The 20,319-nt window shown below is 38.9% G+C and overlaps 1 protein-coding gene across 2 annotated transcripts in view; it reads right to left on the reverse strand.

Moving 5' to 3' along the window:
* The window catches only part of MEGF9 (multiple EGF like domains 9), an 81,005-nt gene that overhangs the window by 17,212 nt on the left and 43,474 nt on the right, over positions 1 to 20,319 (reverse strand). For both annotated transcript variants that reach the window (XM_044940537.2, XM_006054130.4), the window contains exon 3: positions 2,015 to 2,154. In XM_044940537.2, coding sequence (XP_044796472.2) covers positions 2,015 to 2,154 — 140 coding nt within the window. The remainder of the gene's footprint in view (positions 1 to 2,014; positions 2,155 to 20,319) is intronic.

Below are 20,319 nucleotides of genomic sequence, written 5' to 3' on the forward strand. Positions count from 1 at the left end.
TGATTATTTTTTTTACTCCAAATCTCTTGAGATTTTGCCTATTTTCACCTATTTTGTCTGTTTTCTCCTCTATTTTCTTAAAATATTAACTTTAGCTATTTTAAATTCACTTTAGGATAACTCTAATACCTGGGTCATCTGTGGATCTGCTTCCCTTGCTTTTCTCTTTATTACTGGCCACATTTTCCTACCTCAGAATGCCCTCTGTTTTAGTTGCCAGACGCAGTGTACAAAAGAACCACAGATTACTCCTCTTCCCTCTGTTCAGTTCAGTTCAGTCGCTCAGTCATGTCCGACTCTTTGCGACCCCATGAACTGCAGCACGCCAGGCCTCCCTATCCATCACAAACTCCTGGAGTTCACCCAGACTCAAGTCCATCGAGTCAGTGATGCCATCCAGCCATCTCATCCTCTGGTGTCCCCTTCTTCTCCTGCCCTCAATCCCTCCCAGCATCAGAGTCTTTTCCAGTGAATCAGCTCTTCGCATGAGGTGGCCAAAGTACTGGAGTTTCAGCTTCAGCATCGTTCCCTCCAAAGAAATCCCAGGGCTGATCTCCTTCAGAATGGACTGGTTGGATCTCCTTGCAGTCCAAGGGACTCTCAAGAGTCTTCTCCAACACCACAGTTCAAAAGCATCAATTCTTCGGCACTCAGCCTTCTTCACAGTCCAACTCTCACATCCATACATGACCACAGGAAAAACCATAGCCTTGACTAGACGAACCTTTCTTGGCAAAGTAATGTCTCTGCTTTTCAATATGCTATCTAGGTTGGCAATAACTTTCCTTCCAAGGAGTAAGCGTCTTTTAATTTCATGGCTGCAATCACTATCTGCAGTGATTTTGGAGCCCCAAAAAATAAAGTCTGACACTGTTTCCACTGTTTCCCCATCTATTTCCCTCTGTTAGGCAGATGTAATGAGAGGGTCACCCCAATTCAGTCAGAAGTTGAGACAGGTTGAGGATGAATGGCAATTTTAGTATGAGGCAGTTCACCGATGGCTTATCACTACTTCTTGGTCACAGCCTTCTAAGGCTTTTGATTGAGAACCCAGCAGGTGTCTCCTCAGCCATGAAAGACTGCAATAGATCTAGAATGTGAGTAATGGATGTGAGCCTAAATCCCACAAAATCTACCTTTTGAATCTGGCAATGTTTTCAGAGAGATGGCCATATGTTGTCGCAGGCCCTTTCTTTCTAAAAAGATTTTGTCTCCTAAGCACCATAAGACTGAGAAATTTCTTTCTACCTTTTGAGCCAGCCTTCCATCTCCTGCGCAGTCATTTAACGTCCTGTGGGAAAACTGGCCTTGTGTTTAGGGCTCCTCTAGTTTCCAATTCAGAGAAGGCGATGGCACCCCACTCCAGTCCTCTTGCCTGGAAAATCCCATGGAGGGAGGAGCCTGGTGGGCTGCAGTCCATGGGGTGGCGAAGAGTCGGACACAACTGAGCGACTTCACTTTCACTTTTTACTTTCATGCATTGGAGAAGGAAATGGCAACCCACTCCAGTGTTCTTGCCTGGAGAATCCCAGGGACAGGGGAGCCTGGTGGGCTGCCGTCTATGGGGTCACACAGAGTCCGACACGACTGAAGTGACTTAGCAGCAGCAGTTTCCAATTCATAATGGAAGCCCCAAATAACTGCCAAAAGTTCTTCTTGTATCTTTCCTCAAGAAGAATCCTTTTACTTGGACCAAGCCCACTCCTTAGTCTGTGCCCAGAATCGGCAAATGTCCCTTGGAAGGAAAGTGGCTGGTGAGCATCAGCTTACTTAAGAAGAGTTCTACCCTTTCGGGAATTTTGGTTCATATAGTTTTCATTGCTTCCGTGGATTGCCAACCAATATGATTTTTGAAATTTATATGAGGAAGTTTGGCTTGCTATGACCTATTACATCCTACTTAGAAGAGAAAGATCCTTACAAACTCTTTGGGAAGAATTAACTCAGAGAAGAAGGACTTCAAAATGAAAAGAACAATGGACTGATTACATAAAAAAGTAAGGAAAGTGTGTACCTGTGAGGGCATCACAACTGGCAGACCGATTGTTGCACTGGCAGGGCAAGCAGCCCTTCTCATTAAAGTCGTAATGCCCATCTTGGCATCTGTCACATGCAGAACCGGTGACACCCACTTTGCACGGACATTTCCCAGAGCTGCAGATAAAAGCAGAGACAGTGAACAAAATAAATCAGTTTGAAGGTTTTGTTGCCTAACATCTCATCATAGATGATCTTAATGCAGAAATAGTGTCAGCTAGATTCTAGTTGCTATACATACTGAGTGATTTTTATTTTGAATTATAAGTTGAGCAACTTCATGACTATTAATTCAATTAGCATGGTAATAACACTAATCATTTCTGACAATTTAATCCTCTGTACTTGGATAGTTTAGAATAAATGATAAAGGAACCACGGAGAGTTCAAGTGCCTGGTCCTCCAACATCTTTGTTTACGAAAAGCACTGGGTACAGCACGGGCACTGCTGCTGCATCTCGTCCCCAAATCATCCACAGCTGCCCCAGCACCAAACTGCCCAATCTGAAGAGGAGAAGAAAAACCACCCAGTTCTCACTCAGTCTAGCTTTCGGTTGAAAAACATAAAAATAAGGGCTCTAATGAATGTGCTAGAAACTCAATATGATTCTCTACTTTAGGCCGGTGCTGTGTTGACACAATTCTGGCAATTAACTGGCATTCCCAACTAAGCGGATATGACTGTAATGAGGACCCCTATTCATTTCTGCATTAAACCCAAGTAAACATGCTTGTCAACTCCAAAAACAGGACTAAAAATCTAAAGAAAAATATTTTATTTAGTGTCCCATTTCTTCCTATTAACCTGTTTTCTTTTCTTAGATGTCCATTACATCAGTGATATCATCTGTCTCCAATCAGTGAAATTAAAACTTTTGTTTCAATTTTCAACTCTTCTCTCTCGACTCCATGCTCTTCCAATCACTCATTCAAATTCAATATACCACCAGTTTTGGTCAGATTTTCTTCCAAATTATCTCTTGTTATTTATTCTATAGTCATCTCTCTTACAATATCTTTCCTCTTCTTCAACTCTTAAAAATTCTCCTAAGTTCAGGTTCATCTTTTCCCATGACTCTTGCCTGAATGGTCAACAGAGATCCTTTGGCCTCCTGACAGAACATTCTCTATACTGTACACTTTATTCCTAATTATGGATTGTGCTACATTCTTTCATATATGTAACTCTAGTTAGACTGTTAAAGGCCTAAAGCAAAGGCCATATCATGCAGCTTTTTTTCAAGTTATCTTCAAGATGTAGAGTCAAACATAACTGAGCAATGAACACTTTCAAGCCAAGCATGAGCAGAGGAATAGTGTGATATAACAGTCTTCATCATACTTGTTACTTGGTAAGTTTGCAGAGTTCAGGGACACTATCCTAGCCATCTTGCTGTCTTCAGAGTCTAGTATAGTACCTTGCTTGTTGTAGACAATTAATATATGCTTGATAAATAAATGCTCAATACACAAACTGAGTTTTAGAGTTAAGCACTGGGAGGGAAAAAGAAAGATGAAAGGCTGCACTAATTACTAGGACTCTCAAAACAGCTAAAATACTTTTCCCTCTTTTCCAACAGTGTGACTCTTCTTTATATGCTCATTCTGGACATCAAATTTTTAGAATTCAATCAGTCGAGTTCCAGCACCAGTCATATTGGACGGGAGTCAATATAATGTAGAACTGCATCTCAATATAATTATTTTAGAGACTCAGCTCCTAATAATGAGCCCCTATGGGGATGTTCATTCTACTTCAGGAGCCTAAGCTAAAACTGTTAATACTTACAATGGCACCCCACTCCAGTACTTTGCCTAGAAAATCCCATGGACGGAGGAGCCTGGTAGGCTGCAGTCCATGGGGTCACACAGAGTCGGACACGACTGACGTGACTTAGCAGCAGCAGCAGCACACAGCTCTTACACATATCAGTTAAAGTAATCCCCTACTGCTTCCCATACTCCTATTTCTGTAATAAAAATGGAAGTTCTAAATTTGAGCATTATTGGGACTTTGGGCCAAAATTTGCAGAATGGGACTAAAGTAACTTTCAGCTGTGTGGATTCTACTTGTAGTGTACAAACCTAAGATTCTTTTAATTCAGATGTGCCTCTCTGTTTATGAGCATGCCCTGGGCTAAATAGCGAGGCTTTTGCCTTCCATCCTAAAAAACTATTTTGAGCAGTTATAGTTGAAATTCACTTCTCTCTCCCACTTAACTCATGGTTCTTTGCAATATCCCAGGGTGTGCCAAAAAGGAGCAGAAAAATAGTTCTACATGGTATATTTTTAGGGCTTTACTCAAAGCCAGTCAAGAAAGGAAAGAAACCCATGCTTATGTAAATAATAAATACTTAACATATCTTAAAGCCTTATATCCTGAAGTTACCTATCAAACTCTATATTTCTATCTTAAAGCTGCTTAATATATTGGGTTATGCAATTTCTTGACTAACAAATTTACAGAAAATGTAAAATGGAAACATCTGAAAGAAGTGGTGATGATGATAAAAACAGGAAGTAATCATTTATTTGGGGCCTATGTCAATAAATACATATTCTTTCTAATCCTCAAAGGAACTCTACAAGGTGGCAGTCATAACCCTCATTTTACTACTGCAGGAATTCAAAGGGTTAAAGTTACTGTCCACACCTAATAAAGACAGGTTTATTTATACAAAGCCAGACTTTCCCACTATGCTACCTACCTTCTCCTCAGTTTAACTCTAAATTTGTACAATAAATTTGCCTGCCAAATAATCTGATATCCACTTGGGTATCAAGCTTCATTCTGTAGATTCCAAGCACCGCAATTCACCATTTATTTAGGTTCTTGACCCCAGTGAGCTGTTTCTGCCTTGCCCAGAATAAACCCAGTCTCTCTTCTCATTGCCAGTAAGTTTCAGATCTCCCTTAACAAATCTGAGAGTTTTTTCTGCTTGAAGACACTGCAGCCTAGCAAAGTCCCAAGGTTCTCAGAGACACAACCCAGATTTTGATGTATTTGTTGTTATTTAGTCACTCAGTCGTACCCGACTCTTTGTGACCCCATGGACTATAGCATATCATTCCCGTTCTTCACTATCTCCCGGAATTTGCTCAAACTCATGTCCATTGCATCAGTGACACCATCAACCATCTCATTCTCTGTCACCCCCTTCTCCTCTTGCCCTCAATCTATCCCAGCATCAGGGTCTTCTCCAATGAGTCAACTCTTTGCATCATGTGGCCAAAGTATTGGCGCTTCAGCTTCAGCATCAGTCCTTCAATGAATATTCAGGGTTGATTTCCTTTAGGGTTAACTTGGATCTCCCTGCTGTCCAAGGGACTCTCAAGAGCCTTCTCTAGCACCACAGTTCGAAAGCATGAATTCTTTGGTGCTCAGCCTTCTTCAAGGTCCAACTTTCACATCCACACATGACTACTGGAAAAACCATAGCTTTAACTACACAGACTTTGTCAGCAAAGTAAAGTCTCTGCTTTGCAATACACTATCTAGGTTTGTCATAGCTTTTCTTCCAAGGAGCAAGCATCTTTTAATATGGCTGCAGCCTGTGTCCACAGTGATTTTAGTTAATCTTAATTAAAGTCTGTACCAATCAGACTAGAGAAGATGATTATTCTTTTTAAAACTGCAACAGAAATTTACATTTCCAAGCAAGTCTCTCAAGTAACTCTGCAAAAAAGAAAGCAACTGGGAAAAAAAAAAAAAAAAAACCCTACCTACATACATATACACAGTCTTACATAAAAATACCCTGAGATACTTAAAGATCTAGCAAAGTAAACCTGTATTCCTCAAATATGAAGTTCAGGATTATCTTATGACTCAACAAGAAGGAACCAGTCAACTGCTAAGTCTCACTATACTGTCAGAAAATTATAAAAGATATAATATACCTTTTGGAGACTGGCTAATAATACTTCGTTAGCCAGTTTCTAAGCCTTTAAAAATGTTAATCAAAATATATTTGCTCCCCATTTCTCTATAGATATTAGATTATTTGGTAAAGAGAAGGATAAACAGCTACTTAATGACAGTGTCTGATCAATTCACCATCTATAAGAAAAAGGTATTACCTTGGAATACCCAATCCCCTAATAATATCTCATAAGCATAATACAGCCAATGCTCCCAAAGTAGTCGTTATTCCTATAAGTGAACTTTCCCTTCATAACTCTGCTCTAGGCACTCAGAAGACTGATTTAAGCAGGCATCTTTCTCCCTGGAGAATATGCTCCTCAGTTCTTGATTTTTTTTTTTAAAGTGACTTTATGAATCTTAATAAGGCAATTGACTAGTCTAGATACCCTGCATCACTTTTCTTGGGTAGATTTTAAAACAACAAGAGAGGAGGTGCTTTTTTCTCTCTCTCTTTTTAAAAAAGTACAGACTGAAGTAGGGAGATGTGGCTGTGAGCCTGCAACGAGCAGTGCCTGCCCACCATGTCCCTCATGGCCCACGGCCAACTTCTGCACATATAAGAATTAAATCACTCAGCAAATATAAGGCTTTCCCTGTATGCCTTCTTTATAGAAGAAAGCCTTTACAACACCCCCTTTCATGGTCTCCCTCTGTTAAAGACTGTTGAATGCTTTTTGAAGCAAAGGTCAATGATATAAATGCAATGAAATTTTTAAAAAAGAAAAAGCCAAAAAAAAAGTCCTGTTAATAGACCACTTATGCTTATCCACAGATTTAAAATGAAAGAAGCAGATTCACATCTTCATATCTGGAGAATAAGGGCACAGAACTAGATTTTGAAAAGTTAGAAATCTATACTACTGACATCAACTAACCAAGAATTTACGATGGAATTTCCTCATCTGGCATCACTTTTTATAGACATGAGTTACTTGCTAGTAAAGAACGGACTGGGGTTTCTCAAGTGGTGCTAGTGGTAAAGAACCCGCAGGCCAAAGTAGGAGACGTAAGAGACATGGGTTTAAACCCTTGGGTCAGGAAGATCCCCTGGACGAGAAAATGGCAACCCAATCATCCACTATTCTAGTCTGGAGAATTCCATGGACAGAGGCACCTGGTGAACTACAGTCCACAGGGATGCACAGAGTCAGACACAACTAAAGCAACTTAGTACCATCGGCACAAAGAATTAATGAAGTACGGATAGCTATATCAGAAAGGTGAATGTGGAATCATTTATAAAGGAAGCACAAACACTGTGGAACTTAGCTACACTAAGTATAACTAAGTATATCCTATGCATTCTTAAACTATCCCAGACAGAATGATCAGATTTTCTTATGGTGTCAGTGCTTAGCATAGATTTTATCACATTCACAGGTGTGAACAACTATTATAAACACTGAAAAAAATCTCTCTCAAAATGTAAACAAAGAATGTATTTTCTGACATGAAGTGATTCATTTTTCAAAAGAAAATTCAAATATACTATATACTATGTACTATATCATCTCAAGATATAGTACATATTTATGTCACACAAGTACTAGCGAAACTATCATTTTAAGGGTTCTGTTTTGTTTAAGATGAGTGGGTGGAGAATCCTCAGAATTTCCAATATTTTACTAGGGTAGGAAGGGTGGGACACAGGAAGGGAGGTATCAGAGTCTATGGAAAATTCATAGCCTGAGGAGACACAGAGAGCTTGGTTCAAATTCCATCTCTGCTAGTAACTAGCTACGACTGAGTACTTATTCTGTCTTGGATTCAGTATTCTCATTTGTAAAATGAAGTTAATTAGACCAAACTCTGTAGAGTTATTGTGAGGATTAAAGGTCACATATGCAGGGTACTTACACAGTGCTTGGCACATAATCAGTACTTAAAACAATGAAAGAATGATGAAGATGAAGACAATGGGTCCTAAATCTTTAATTTTTTTCTGTGAATTGTAAAGAAAATCAGTTAGAATCTCGAGTAGGCAAAGACAGACAAGTTTATTTATGTTTAAAATTCTGTTAACAAACCTAGAAAAATGGCAAGACTTTATGGGGTAACTACTAGTTTGGAGCCAAAATGTGGCTCGGAAAAGAGAGAACATTATGAACACATGGTAGAAACAGTTTTTGGAAAGAAAATTTAAAAATTGAGAATCAGCAAAATCTTATATTAGGTGGGACCAAAGCCAGAGAGGCCTGATATGCTTTTGTACCAGCCAGCTAAATTGATCTAATTTTTTCTAAATTGCCAAATGTCTTGATGTTTTTTATATTATCAAAAACATTATCTATTTTCTTCCTAAGATTTATAACTTACATGATGGCATACCTTTAGATATCATGTTATCAATAAACAGTCATAGAGTCACTATAAAGATATAGTTCTAATTAGGGAAAATTAATTTATTCAGAAGCCTTGCTTTTTCTCCTTCCTCCTTTTTCAAACAGCTTACATGTTGGCTCTCTGACATGGAAAGAACAAGAAACAGAAACAGATAAATAATTAAGTGGATTAATTTTCTTCTGCCTCTTTCAATAACTAAAAGCAATTTCGTTTAGAAAGAGACTTAAACTGTTAATCAAAATAGCATCTGAAATTAAGAGGAAATTGCTTACTGTAAGCTCTCCCAATATATTAAAAGTAGTATTAAAAGGCAGCTAGTGAAAGTTTTTCTAACCAGAAAAAGCTTCTACATGGGAAAATAAACAAAATGAAAAGTTAATTAACAATCCTTAATTTCATGTTTGACTCGCGGTTTGTAAAGGTAATGAAAAAACCTTTTTATGAAAGAAACTCAATAATTTGGCAAAAGACAATTTGCATTTAGTGTTCCTCTGTCTTTCTACAATCATGGAAAAGACTATTATGCAATGACCAGAGCTTCTTTTCTGGAAGAAAGAAAAAAGATAGCTTTATTGTTGAAAACATTGGGCTATTATGCTAAACATTCCTTATTTTTTTGAGGGCAAATAGTCTAAAATATTTTTAGAGGAAATTCATATTCAGGCAGAAATTCTTAATACTCAAAAAGGGCATTGCCTAAGTGTAAAAACATTTCTGATAGCTGATCTTACCAAAATCAAATTTAAAAGTTTATTTGAAAAGTCAGAAGTAAAACTTAATGGCAAAAAAAATAAAAGTATCATATTTCCAGAGCCACAACTTGGGAAAGCAAACTTAAACTAAGAAAGTTATTTCTTATTTCCTTCATTTTTTTTAAGTGGAAGAAATACAGCCATAGGAATTCTCAAACCCACACAATTACTCCGTTATTTGATGGAGATTTCTGCATCTCAAAAGCCATTTTGAAAAGAGAAAAAGCATGAAGTCCCAGTGTCATGTTCTTGAAAAGATTATGCTTCTCACATATGTTAACATTTGTAGTCTTTTGTAACCACTGTAAAAGGTTTGCTTAGTAAAAGGACAATTATTAATACTTAATTTGTGTACATGCTGTGTTCTAAAAATTAACTTGTAGTTCTTAGAATTTAGAACTCATTTTCTCACAGAAATGACAGCGTAAGTGGTAGTTTAGTTTCCAGATGAGCAAACAAAAACCTGTTTAGCTCAAAATGTTGATATTAACCGTACTGAGGACCAAGTCCTCTATACCTAACTAAGCCTTTGAGTTCCGAACCCTCTAAGGGGTGGAGTGGTCAGGGGACAATATGAATCTTAATTCCTACTATAGGGTTATAAAGAAAGTGCATAGAGCAATATTTATCTATGCATTACTTAATTTTGTTCTTTTGTTGTTGTTCTTACAATATTATGTTCATTAGCCTCAGTTTTGTCAGTTTCTTGTTGTTTGATTACTGGGCATGTTAAATTTCCACATCTGAAAAATAATAATCCTTGTTTCAAAAATGGTCTCAGTTTACATATTTAAGTGTCTTCCAAATTTTAGTAGCTCCTTATATGGTAAAATAATAATATTCTCAATACCCCCAATTGTTAGAAAATAGTAATATGAATGACTTAGTTCTCAAGGTCACACAGCCAGAGGGTAATCAGAATTACAGCCTAAGTTTCCCGCCTACAAACACAATGCTTTTCTCCTATATTCTAGGTTACTTCTATACACATATGAAAGCAATTCAGAAGGATTTAATGCGCTCATCTTCATAGACTTGCAAAACTCCTAGAAGATGCTTTTTGTGTCGATCTTCTGCTGGCTCAGTCATCAGTCATTTAAATATCTCCAATTGAATGAGACTTTAAAATAATTGCCCAAGAAATGAGATATTGCTTCCAATCTGTCTCAGTACGATTCCAAGACTTGGGAGCGCTAGTTTCCTACTTGTATCCAGCACTGTTTGCAAATGCCCGATTTCAGCCAGTTTCCTTGCAAAGCTTTCTTTTACCCCCTAGCAAGTTTATTGTTATAACTTTGGAAAGTACTTCAATTTTCATTTTTAAATTATTAAACTTTTTATTCATTCAAAAGTAAACAAATTTAAAGATAATACAACTGAAAGAACAATACATTCAAAACTTTGATATCTACCAGAGAGACATTTGAAGCCCCTTATGTAGCCCTCCTCAACTGCATCCCCTTCTCTTACCACAGAAGCAATTAAGTTTTAATCATTCTCGAGCTTTTTAAGAGTTTTAACATCTCTGTGCGTGTGTGCACGCTAAATCACTTCAGTCATGTCTGTCTCTTTGTGACCCTGTGGACTGTAGCCCGCCAGGCTCTCTGTCCATGGGATTCTCCAGGCAAGAACACTGGAGTGGGTTGCCGTATCCTCCTCCAGGGGATCTTCCCAACCCAGGGATCGAACCCACATCTCTTATGTCTCCTGTATTGGCAGGTGGGTTCTTTACCACTAGGGCCATCTGGGAAACCCTACCATCTCTGTATGTATTACTAAATCATTTATCACATAGTTTTGCCTGCTCTTAACCTTTGTTAATAAAACTAATTATGTACTCTCCAATTCACTTTTTTCTTGGTCCATAGAATATTATGTTTTGAAATTCATCACAGTAAACTGTTATAGCTACAGTCATTCATTCTTCTCTGCTGTGCTGTATTTCATCACATAAATATAATCCTATTTATTTATTCACTCTTCTAAACATATAGGCTGTTTTCATTTGTTATTTTGGATACCAAAGGCTTCTGTGAGCCTTCTTATATGTCCCTTCTGTACACAACAGCATGCATTTCTCTAGGGTACTTTACCAAGGAATGGTACTGCAAGGTCATTGAGTTTGTGCATGATCAACTTTCCTAGGCAATAACTGTTTTCCAAAAATAAGTACTAGCTCTCAACGAAAATGTTATTTTGCTTAACCTCAATATCCTGACTCTGCTAAAAGGGCCTCTTTAATGGACACAGTCCTCATATAAACAAAGAACAGAGGCTAGAAGGCCTTCTGGTTTTCTCCTACATGCTGCTTCCCTGGTGGCTCAGAGGTTAAAGCGTCTGCCTGTAATGTGGGAGACCTGGGTTTGATCCCTGGGTTGGGAAGATCCCCTGGAGAAGGAAATGGCGACCCATTTCCCTGGAGAATCCCATGGATGCAGGAGACTGGTGGGCTACAGTTCACAGGGTCCCAAAGAGTCGGACATGACTGAGTGACTTAATTTTCTTTCACTTTTCTCCTACATATAAGTTGATATTAGGTTTTAGGGGGCAATATTGTCCACTAGATCAATGGTGCTCAAATCTAAGCATGCATCTGGAAGGCTGCTCGGCCCTATCCCAGGATTTTGGATCCAATAGGTCTAGGGTTGGCCCCAGGAATTTTCATTTCTAATTCCTAGGTTATGCTGATACTGGTCTGGAGACCCTACTTAGAGAACCCCTGCACTAGGTTAATAAGATTATTCTTATTTTACTACCTATTAATACTTTTAATACTCCTAGCCCTGACTGGTAAAGCTGCTTAATTTCTACTTCTAGGCTTAGTGCTGAACCCGTTATTTGGTATCATTTCCGACATAAGCATCAACCTCAGTGATCTGCCTGTCATTAAGTTCCATTCGCTTACTGGCTCAGCTAACCTCAGTCCCCTATATTCTCAATGACTGAATTACAATTATTATCTGAATAGATGAATTATAACTAATTTCTCAACGCCTGGCTCGGGGTCCTAGTTGCTCTGTCTGCCCACTTTTCGCCTCAGTGGCTAGGTCCGTGACACTTGTTTTCAGATCTTCAACATGTCAAATGCCTGCCAGCAAGTCAGGTGGACACAGCTTTGATATCTATTAATGTGCTAATTTCTGCCTTTCAAATGAGTCTCTATAGATATGGATTCTCTACAGATACTCTCATTATTTCAAATTGTTTCCTTCTATGCAATATCTGGGCTTCTGAGGTGGCTCAGTGGTAAAGAATCAGCCTGTCAGTGCAGGAGACAGAGGAGATGTGAGTTTGATCCCTGGGTCAGAAAGATCTCCTGGAGTAGGAAATGGCAACCTGCTTCGGTGTTCTTGCCTGGAAAATGCCATGGACAGAGGATCCTGACGGGCTATAGTCCATGGGGTCTCAAAGAGTCAGGCACGACTGCGTGACGGAGCACACACGCACGCATGAAATATTTATCTTCACAGTGCCCAGATGTAACTTCTATTAATAGCTTTATGTCTCTATGGGCCAGTTCTTAGGTGGATGAGTCATGCTAACCCACACCCAGATCTGCACTTCTCCTGAGACACTGCCATATCTAATCTTGCTCATTCTACTTTAGGGGACATTTCTATACAGTGGGGAAAGCCTTGAAGATAGATAGACCTAGACTCAAATCTATTAGTTAGGCCATACGGCTGAGAAACTTAGCCTCTAAGAGCAAGATAGCTACACTGTTCTGAGAAATCAGAGACATTATACGTGTAAAGCATCAAGCATCGAGGTTTAACAGTGTTCGTTAGGTGTTCATTTCCTTCTGGTCCTCCTACTGAATTACATAATTTCCTTAGGTGAACAGCTTAGTCCAGAAAGCTAAAACTATTTCCCTGCAAAAAGCTTTCAAACATCTATAATATCTATTTTATTGGACATCCTATTTAACTGTAGAACTCTTTAAAAAAAATCAACTCAAGACCAAGAAAAATAAAAATTAAAGAGATGGCGTTGTAGTGTAGTGTATGTTAGGAATGGGCAGAAGAGACGAAGGGATTCTGTTATGGATAGCATAAGCCATATTTTCATCACTGCTTTTGGCAATGTGAGAAGAACATCTTATGTTCTTCCTGTATAGTATTCAGAAAATTCCTTAAACTCGATGGTATCTCAGATCTCTTTGAGAATCTACTGAATGCTGCAGATCTTCTCCACAGAAAAATGCCCAGATCACCATTGCATTTCGTGTACTTCCCCATCTTAGGTTAAGAACTCCTGACCAAACCCAGAACTGCATGCCATGGAAGTTTAATGCAACAGAAAGAACATGGGATATGGTGTCAGAAGACCCTGAAATGACTCCTTCTCACTCTGGTAATTAATAGATCTCCAGCTTTGGGCTTCTCTTGGAACTTTCAAATACTACTTTTCATCTATAATTTGGTGGATAAATAATTGTTACCTACCCCTCAGGGTTGTTGTTAGAATGAAATGAGAAAATGTACAGGAGAAAAGAATATTGTTTGTAAACGACTTTATTCCCCAGAAACCTACTGAGTTTATAAACATAGGAACAAACTCGAAAATCTCAAATTATTGAAATTCATGGACTATATCATACCAGAGAATTAATAAATAAAATATCATGATAGTGACTTTAATAATAATGAAATTTTTATGGGACTAATTTTAAACTAGTCCCGTACACTTTGAATGTCAAAATAATCATGGCTGAAGCACTCATACTCCTTTTTAAAGGAGATCTACAGAGACTTCGAGTCCACATCTCTCTCTCTGAGATTGAGGAATTTAGATATTTTTAGTGGAAATCAAATCAAAGAGAAAAAAAGATGAGTAGTCCCATATTTCTCTCTACCCTGTAGGAAACATATTTCTTGCTATGAAAAAAAACGATCTGAGATGGAAAAAGTCATGCTGATTCAATTTTTCTTCAAGGGACACGGGAAGACAAGCTCTCTTCGGGAACAAGGGTCCTACTATTTCAGCCCAAGTCTACTTAAGAAGCTCTTCTTTTAAAACTTTAGAGGAAAAAAAATACATTTAAAACATTAAAATAGGCTATGAATTTGATTGTATATTCTAACCAGAAGGTCATACATTTAAAATGGCAGATTTTCACAATAAGTTTATTTCCTTATCCTGATTCTTCTTCTGAACCTAAAGGCTAAGAATTGTCACCAGGACCAATTCTTCCCTCATAATAAGACAGTAATACTATCCATATTCCCTTGATGGACTGTTCCAAATAACTATTCTATTAACTTTTTATTTTGAAATAATAGTAAAGAAAAGTTGTAAAGGTAGTACAGAGGGCTCCCGTGTACTAGTTATCCTCCTGTAAACTTCTCATGTACTCCTGGTGTATTCATAAAAACTGAAAAAGAACTTCGCTATATCGCTACTAACTATGGATTTTGTCAGATTCTCCTAATTTTTACACCAAGGTTCTTTTCCTGTTCCAGGGTCCAGTCCAGGACATCACCTTACATTGCTCATCCCCAGCCTCTTCCAATCTGATCGTGTCTTGGTCTTCCCTTGTCTTTTACTACCTTGAAGCTTTTGAAGAGCACCGGTCAGGCATTTTGTAAAATGTCCCTCAATTTGGATTTGTCTGTTGTCTTGTCAGGATTAGACTGAGGTTATGAATTTGAGGTAAGGATATCACAGAAGTAACATGCCCTCCTCCTTTTATCATATCAGGGAGGACAGGATACTCACAGGACTTACCACTAACAGTATTATCTTTGCCACTCAAATGGTAACTTTTCGTGCTAGGAGTCTGTCTGTACAGTAGCTAAACTAGGATGGTCACCATGCTTATCTGGAAAAGCAGCAGAGGCTCAGCCACACACACAAGGCCCAGGGACTCCTGAAGGCAGTGCGGCCAGACAGGTGTCGGCGCGGCCCTGTTCTGACACTTACTAGTTGCCTGTTAGGGGGCAAATTACTCAAGTCTCAGTTTCTTCATCTGTAAAATGAGAATAATTCCACTTCAGTCAGCTGTTATTTATCTTTACAAGATAGTACATATAAAGCACTTAGCTTGGCGCATAGTAAACAGTCAATAAATGTTAATGCTGTACATTCTGGGGCTGATGGTTGTAGTAATAATGTGACTCAGTGGTAGAAGGATCTGCCTGCCAATGTAGGAGATCCCTGGGTTGGGAAGATCCCCTGGAGTAGGAAATGGCATCCCACTTCAGTATTCTTAACTGGGAAATTCCATGGACAGAGGAACCTGTTGGGCTACACGCAGTCAATGGGGTCGCAAAGAGTTGGACCCGATGAGCGACTGAACTACGATAACGTCAGTAGTATTTCCCAAGTTGTGTTGTGTGCTAGTTTCATCTCAGAAAGAAGCCAAAGTACAGCCCAGTTTGTAAGATTTTTTAACTTTTTAAGTATAGTAAAATGTCCTATCAGAGAGATGTTGAACTAGAGATTAAATACGCGCATTTTTTCTTCTTTGCAAGAGAAGTTTGCAACTGCTTTGCCATTTGGGCAGGGGTTATTTGCTGGAAAATAACCTTCGAGCAGATCCTACTGGTGGGAGAAGAATCATTTAAGTTACGGTTCCCTTAGTAAGTTTAGAGTGAACAAGTCCCACTGTCTGAGAGAGGTGTTTAACAAGACCTTCTGTATTGGGGAAGGAGGGATATTTGGGATTTGTTAGGTAAAAGATGCTACAAAATGTCCTCAACCAGTACTCTTGGAACTGGCTTGTACACTAGATGGAACTGCACATATACACTAAAGGAGTCAATTGTTAAATTTCTGTAACTTTAGAGCCCCAGTTTAGAGCATCATTGAAGGAACTTGGAACCAAGGGAGTGGGTTCATCTTCCCTCAGATAACTGTTGCTGCCAATCATCCTGGTCCAGGAAAATCAACCGCCAGTAGTGATTGAGCATCACTGATCATATCAGGTTGAGGGCCAGGCCTAAACCCCAAATTCAATATATGAGTGAGAAACAACAACGTCAGTGAACTGATCAGAATCACGTCCAGCTGATACTCAGCATTAGAGGAGGACTAACTGCTAGAGCTACTGGAAAGTTAGTAAGTAATTGTTGGGGAATGGACTGACTCAAAAAGAGGGCACTGGGTTTGTGCTACTGAGGCATATGAGTGTCAGAGTAATTAACTGGAAAAATAAAAGAGGTATGCCTACATTTGAACCCTGTGTGTGGAAAGCTTGACAGTTATATAAGCGCTCAACTTCCCCGTATCTATTATATTTGCTACCGCCACAGAGCTCTCTATAAAGATGAATAGTTTTTAAAAATCTTCAAAGGTACAGGGCCCTTGGGTTTATTTCTAGCAACACAGAAAGAACATGGGTATGGGGACACTGCTTGACACTCAGCAGCAAGGCTTGTGGGGAATAAAGGCCCCATAGGATGCAGCGGGTGGCGGCAGCTACAGAAGCAGAGGACGGGCAGCGGGCGACAGAGGAAGGGCGGCGAGCACACAGGTATGGACCGAAGAAGAAACCCTAGGACTGAGCAATTCGCTAAATTCAACTTGGAAACACAAACTGCCTCTCGATTTGTATACATGCATTAAAGCACAGAGTCATAAACTTTCTAGACAACTATGCACAGAAACAGCGCTCTCCTTGGGCAATGGCCATTCTCACTCCTCTCCTTCCTCTCGGTCGTTGTCGCCCCGGCCTCCCTAGCTTTCACCCTGCCTTGGCTCTCCGCCTGCTTACAGCCGTCCATTCTACCACTGCTGGCATGCACGGCTGGTCTTTCATCTGCTTAAAAAGTGCTTTGTGAGTAAAATCCAAATCGCGCATCTGGCCCTTAACGCGTCTGTCCCATCTGGGACCTGACCCCGGCAGGGCTTGCCAGATGTATCTCCTCTGCCCCGACTCCCCCTTCACCTTAAATCCTGTGTAAGCACATCTCTGAGATGTTCATCTTGCTGCTTCCTGCTCTGTAGCATTCTTTTGCACCTTTTCCACTTCCGTATGTCTAAATCCTTTCCTTCCTTCAAAACTGAGGTCAAAAGCTAGCTCCTCAATGACATCATCTCTGATTTTTCCAGCTGTAAGTGACATCTCCCAGTTTCTTAATCTCCTTAACATTTTATCTTTCTATTTTATGATGTGGGTCAGTTTTTACTTTGTACTATAATTATATATATATATATTTGTGGTTGTTGTACTTTGTACTATAATTATATATATATATATAAATATATTACATATATATTTGTGGTTGCTGTTTAGTTGCTCAGTCATGTCCGACTCTGTGAGACCCCATGGACTGTTAACCTGCCAGGTTTCTCTGTCCATGGGATTCTCCAGGCAAGAGTATCAGAGTAGGTTGCCATTGCCTTCTCCAGGGGGTCTTCCCAACCCAGGAACTGAACCTGCGTCTCTTGAGTCTCCTGACTTGGCAGGCAGATTCTTCACTGAGCCACCAAGGAAGCCTGCTTCTTTATAACCTTACCAGGCCAGAAGCTCCGTTTGTTTTCCCATTGTCTTATTTACTTCCCACAAGGTCTATGAAAGTACCCTGTACATAATTTGTTAAACAAATAAACACTTTGGTACCAAATACAAATAAACTTGTTAAACAAATAAATACTTTGGTACCAAATGGTTCATACATTTATATGAACTTGATTATTCATATTAATATTATTAGCATATACATAACTATAGATTTGGGGGAGTTTCTCAGAAGAAGCAAAATAATAGTCTTTTAGTATTATAAACAATAAAACTTAAATTTTTTCTTTAAAAAATTTCCAACTGACCTAAAAGTGACTTAATAAAATGAAACAAGTAGTAGAGTCTGCAATACGGTTTAGGGAAAATTACACGTTTGATCAACAGCAACTACATCAATTCACTGTGACATGTTATGTTAATGTTCACAAGGGTCACCAATAGCTGGGAGGAAAAAGCATTTTCTTTTGTTTTTTTTTTTTCCCATTTGTTTGAGTACAGATGATATTTAGTTAATAATTAGAAGACCAGGAGGGCAGACCATGCTCTGTATTGAAAGGAGGATTTAAGACAAAAACACACTGAATGACACAGAGCTTTCCAAGCTGTAACAGACATGCATTATTTACACTAAAACCTCAACGCACTCAGTGCCTTTGCTGAATAAGCCCCGGTCTGGCCATTTATTAACATTCAACTTTTAGTCTAATCGGTTTTACCATGAACTTTACATGATTTATTTTCTAAGACATAAACCATTTGGCACTGTAGAAACATTTCCTGAAACAAACGAGCCATGACAGGATAAAGCCTGACATCAGCTACCTGCTTCTGACCACGATGGCTACCTTTTAAAATTCTACCTTCAAGGAAAGAAACACTGAAGTATAACAGAAAAAGGTGATGTAAACTAAAGATTGGTATAATTTCAAGAAAAATAATTGGGGTAAAGAGTAAAGTTATTTTAAAATAAAATTAAAGCTACGAAGCTTTGTTTTCCTTACAATATGCTAGTTTATAAGGCTTCTTGAGCTTGGCACCCAATATGTGCACAACTGTCTCCCAGACATCTCTATCTGAACGTCCCATAGTAAATGAGCACGTGAAAGCCTACGGTCAGAAAGAAACATGGAAGTCATCTCTCTCTCTCACTCCATAAATAAAATCAACCACCCAGTTCTGTAGATTTTTCTCGTGTACACTGGTTCCCTCCTCTCCAGCACCACTGCCAAGGCCGATGGCTTAGATCAGCCTTTTAACTCTTCTTGCTTGAACAGTTACACAATAGCCTTCTCCCAGATCTCTCTGTCTGAGCTCACTCTCTCCATCCAGCAGACTTCTGAAAGAGTAAATATTCTAGAGAGCAAATCCAATGTTACTACACACTCAGCATTCTTCAGTGGACAAGCTAATGGACACAGCGTTTCAGGCCCTTCGTGGTCCGGCCCTATTTCTTCTCCAACTGTTCACTCACCACGTATTCACTGTCCACTTCGTACCAGGCACTACTCTAGGCATTAGACACACAACAGGAAGCAGACAAACACAACCTCATCTTTTCAAACCTCCCTCTCTGCCTCAAGTGTTCCCGCTCTCAGGAAACAGTGAGCCCCTTGCAGTCTACTGAAGATGGCTTGTTCTTTCACATAAACGTCTACTCATCATTCAAATTTTAATTTAAATGTAATCTCCTCTCTCAAGACCTCCTGAATCTCCTGTGTGCTTTATAAATGCTATTTCGTTTATATTTCTATCTTTCCATTTCAAGCTCCATGAGCATAGGAATAATATCTTTTGATATACAGTTGGCAAATGCAATCTCTATTAAATGAAATGTGTGGATAAAATGACAAAGGTTTCCTCAATTTTAAATTATTTCTGGTGATGAAATAACTTTTCTATGTCCCAGAATTATAGGAAAAGTAATAAATAAGAGTTTACACAAGCAACTGTTACTCCTGATTATTACACAACAGGTGATTTTCAGAGCCCCATATGAATATGAGTCTTGGAGATTTTGTCATCTTTCTATTTGACATTTATTTCAGCATAAGTTTATTTCATGAGTAAAATTTTGTCTTCTGCCCTGCGGCATATTCCCATAATTAAAAATGCAAAGTAGTAAATATTTCAACACACACCATACAGCAGCAACCACAGGTTTTACGGGAAAGGATATTACACAACAGAACTTCATTATCTCATAGAGACAGTTTTAAAATGATGCACCTCGTACACTACCCTACTACAGATACATTAAAAAATCTCAAATCTGTATATGACTGTCTACATATAAGTCAACCCTGACAACGTTCTAAGGCTATATTAACAGTCAGGCTCTTACTAGGCATACTCCTTTATTGAGATAAAATGCAATCTGATTTCTCCATTTATTAAATTCAATATATCTAAATGTAAGTCAGGGAAATATTAGAAATGCATTCCAAAAGCAGAAATGAAAAGATACTGTTGACTAACTCTTTCCCAGTTAAACAGGTTGGAACAGCAGTGGCGATGTGAGGGGCGGCCATCTGTCAGTACATAAAGGACCTTGTGTTTGCACACAAAGACATTGCTCAACCCACATCTGGTTCCTGCAGCCAAACTCTACCCTCACTGGGGCAACTCCCACTGAAATATATGGGCATAAGGAACAGGCGAATGAATCTTTTAAAAGCCAGCTGTTGATTCATGAACACTAGATACATGAATCAGGATAGAATTGAGTGTACTTTTCTCCTTTTATTTCTTTTTAAAAAGAGAACAAGGAGGCCATGACAGAATTCGCATTGGTATTTGC

The sequence above is a fragment of the Bubalus bubalis genome, chromosome 3 (genome assembly GCF_019923935.1).
Source record: "Bubalus bubalis isolate 160015118507 breed Murrah chromosome 3, NDDB_SH_1, whole genome shotgun sequence".
NCBI lineage: Eukaryota > Metazoa > Chordata > Mammalia > Artiodactyla > Bovidae > Bubalus > Bubalus bubalis.